Here is a 2,871-nt window from a genome sequence, read left to right as displayed (position 1 = left end):
CCACCAGCCACTCCTTGGAAGGAAGGTTGGGCAATCTCCTTCCGTAGTGATACTGCCTCGAAAACCCAAGGAAGGGTCACTATAAGTCGGGCCCGGCCCAACGGCACATAACAACAACAACAACAACAATTAAATAGATATTGAATAATTTCACAAAGTACACTAATACTTCAGTTCTTGATGGGAATGAATGCCAAATTAAACTATATGTTCTAAATGGTAGAAGTAATTGTTCCTACATTTCCTAAAGTGCACATTTCTTGAGTAGGTCCTGGCACCATGGGGTATTGGTAAGGTTAATTTTGCTTTTGGAATGTTTCTTTGTAGCTGAAACCTTGGTCATGAGAAATTACAGATCCTCTCAGTGGCTGATAGTGTTTTGTCTTGTGATTTGCGGTATTAAGCTGTTTTGTCTGATATTGTTGAACTTACTTCCTAAGGAAAAAACAACAGAAGAAGAAAATCCAGAGCATGTAGAAATTCAGAAGATGATGGATTCTCTCTTCTTAAAATTGGATGCCCTTTCAAACTTTCATTTTATACCTAAACCCGTAAGTATGCTAATATGTAACATACAACTGATAAGTACATAGAGCAGGTGTGACTGTAAGTCCCCTGAGCTTTTGTGGCACTTGCTCACTCTATTTGGTTTCAGGTTATAGACCTGCAGTAGTTTCCTGTCAGTTCCAAACAGTACCTCCTATGGAGAAGGGCTTTTGTCTAGTCATTCTCCTACCTACTGACCCAACCTGATCTCCAGTCAGCCCTTCCAATACCTCAGCTTTAACCAGCAGGGCTCCTCATTTCCTTACCTTCTCTCTTTATTCAATTGTCTGCTGCATTTTCATTGTGAGATGGTTTTGGAGGTGCATGTGGGTGTCTATTCCTACCATTTATTGAGCACCTGCTATATGCTAGGCACTGTGTATTAGATCCTTACATACATTAACTCTTTTTTCTTTTTTTTAAATTGTGACTTGGGTGAGTTTACAGAGCGAATTCACTTTCAATACAGCAGTTCACATACACTTTGTCTCATGACATTGACTACAGTTACCATAGTGTAACAACTTCGCTCTCACTTCCTCCATATAGTTACCTGTTCCCTGTGTTCTTCCCTCCACGCTCCTTCCACGCATTCCTGCCCCCTGAGCTATCTCCCTGTGCATACACAGCCCTTCTATTCTCCCATGATAGTTCTTTGCAAGGAGTATATCTACCTAGTGTAAATGTTTACCTCATATGCCTATTTTTTGTTTGGCTGGAAGCCACAGGTGTGGGTTCAATTCCAGAGCTGAAGGGCAGCTAGGGGCCATAGTCTCAGTGGTTCCATCAGGGTCTGTCAGACCAGCAAACTTGGTCCCTTTTTTTTTCCCAAATCATTTTGAGTTTTGTTCTACGTTGTTCTCCCACTCTATCCAGGATCTCTTACAGAGATCCCCCTCCTAGTGGTTGACAGTGGTAGCCAGGCACCATATAGTTCTTCTGGTTTCATAGTCATATAGGCTGAGGACATGGTGTATCAGTCGCTTAGACTAATTGTTTCCATGAATCTTTGATTTTCTTCATTCTTCTTTGCTCTGGATGAGGAGAGACCCATCATTGCATCTTGATGGCTGCTTGCAAGCTTTTAAGATCCCAGTAGCTACTCACCAAAGTAGGAGGTGGAACAATGTTTTGTGTAGTATTTTATGCTAGTTGAGCTTGATGTCCCCTGTGACTATGGTCCCAAGCCCGCAGGTTCAACTACTTGGTCCTTCTGGATGGATGGCTGTGACTGAGAAGTGACTACAGCCTTGTCCCTTGTCAGCTCTACTGTACACCTGGGAATTCTTACAAAACATAGCAGTGCACTTGTGGAAACAATTGTCTGCCAACCCTAAACATGGTCTTGGGCACATTCCCCCTTGCATAGACATACCTAATAGTTCAACCTGTCTACCCATCTATCCACCTGTATACATACATTAACTCTTTTTTTTTTAGATTTCATATTTATTTATTTATTTTTTAATTGTGATTTGGGTGAAGGTTTACAGAGCAAATTTACTTTCCGTACAGCGGTTCACATATACTTTGTCTCATGACATTGACCATAGTTAACCACAATGCAACAGCTCCCCTCCTGCTTCCTTCCCATAGTTACCTCTTCCCTGTGCCCATCCCTCCATGCATTACTGCCCCCTAAGCTGTCTCCCTGTGCATAAAGCAGCCCTTCTTTTTCCCGTGATTGTTCTCTCTAAGGAGTGTATCTATTTGAGGTAAATGTTCAACTCATATGCCTGTCTTTTGTTTGGCTGGAAACCACAGGTGTGGGTTCAATTCCAGACCTGAAGAGCAGCTGGGGCCAGAGTCTCAGGGTTCCACCAGGCTCTATCAGACCAGCAAACCTGGTCCCCCCTTTTCTTTTTCTCCAGATGATTTTGAGTTTTGTTCCACATTGTTCTCCCTCTCTATCAAGGATCTCCTACATAGATCCCCTTCCAAGTAGATGGCAGTGGTAGCCGGGCACCATCTAGTTCTTCTGGTCTCATGGTCGTATAGGCTGCAGATCAGATGGTGTACCAGTTGCTAGGACTAATTGTTTCCATGCATTTTGGTTTTCTTCATTCGTCTTTGCTCTGGATGAGGAGAGACCCATCGTTGCATCTAGGTGGCAGCTTGCTAGCTTTTAAGATCCCAGTTGCTACTTGCCAAAGAGGAGGTGGAACAATGTTTTGTATAGTATGTTAAGCCAATTGAGCTTGATGTCTCCTGCGACTATGGTCCCAAGCCTGCAGGTTCAACTACTCAGTCCCTCTGGGTAGGTGGCTGTGACCAAGCAGTGACCACAACCTTGCCCTTTGTCAGCTCTACTATACACCTGGGAAT

General features: G+C 43.3%; 1 protein-coding gene across 1 annotated transcript in view; it reads left to right on the top strand.

Moving 5' to 3' along the window:
- Positions 1-2,871, top strand: part of MPHOSPH10 (M-phase phosphoprotein 10) — a 30,037-nt gene that overhangs the window by 21,602 nt on the left and 5,564 nt on the right. Inside the window, exon 8 of the mRNA XM_007949901.2 lies at positions 441-551. Coding sequence (XP_007948092.1) covers positions 441-551 — 111 coding nt within the window. The remainder of the gene's footprint in view (positions 1-440; positions 552-2,871) is intronic.

This window comes from Orycteropus afer, unplaced genomic scaffold (assembly GCF_000298275.1).
Source record: "Orycteropus afer afer isolate SDZICR_OR568_19922 unplaced genomic scaffold, OryAfe1.0 scaffold00256, whole genome shotgun sequence".
NCBI lineage: Eukaryota > Metazoa > Chordata > Mammalia > Tubulidentata > Orycteropodidae > Orycteropus > Orycteropus afer.
Note: the sequence above shows the minus strand (reverse complement) of the source record. Positions and strands in the feature narration are given on the sequence as shown.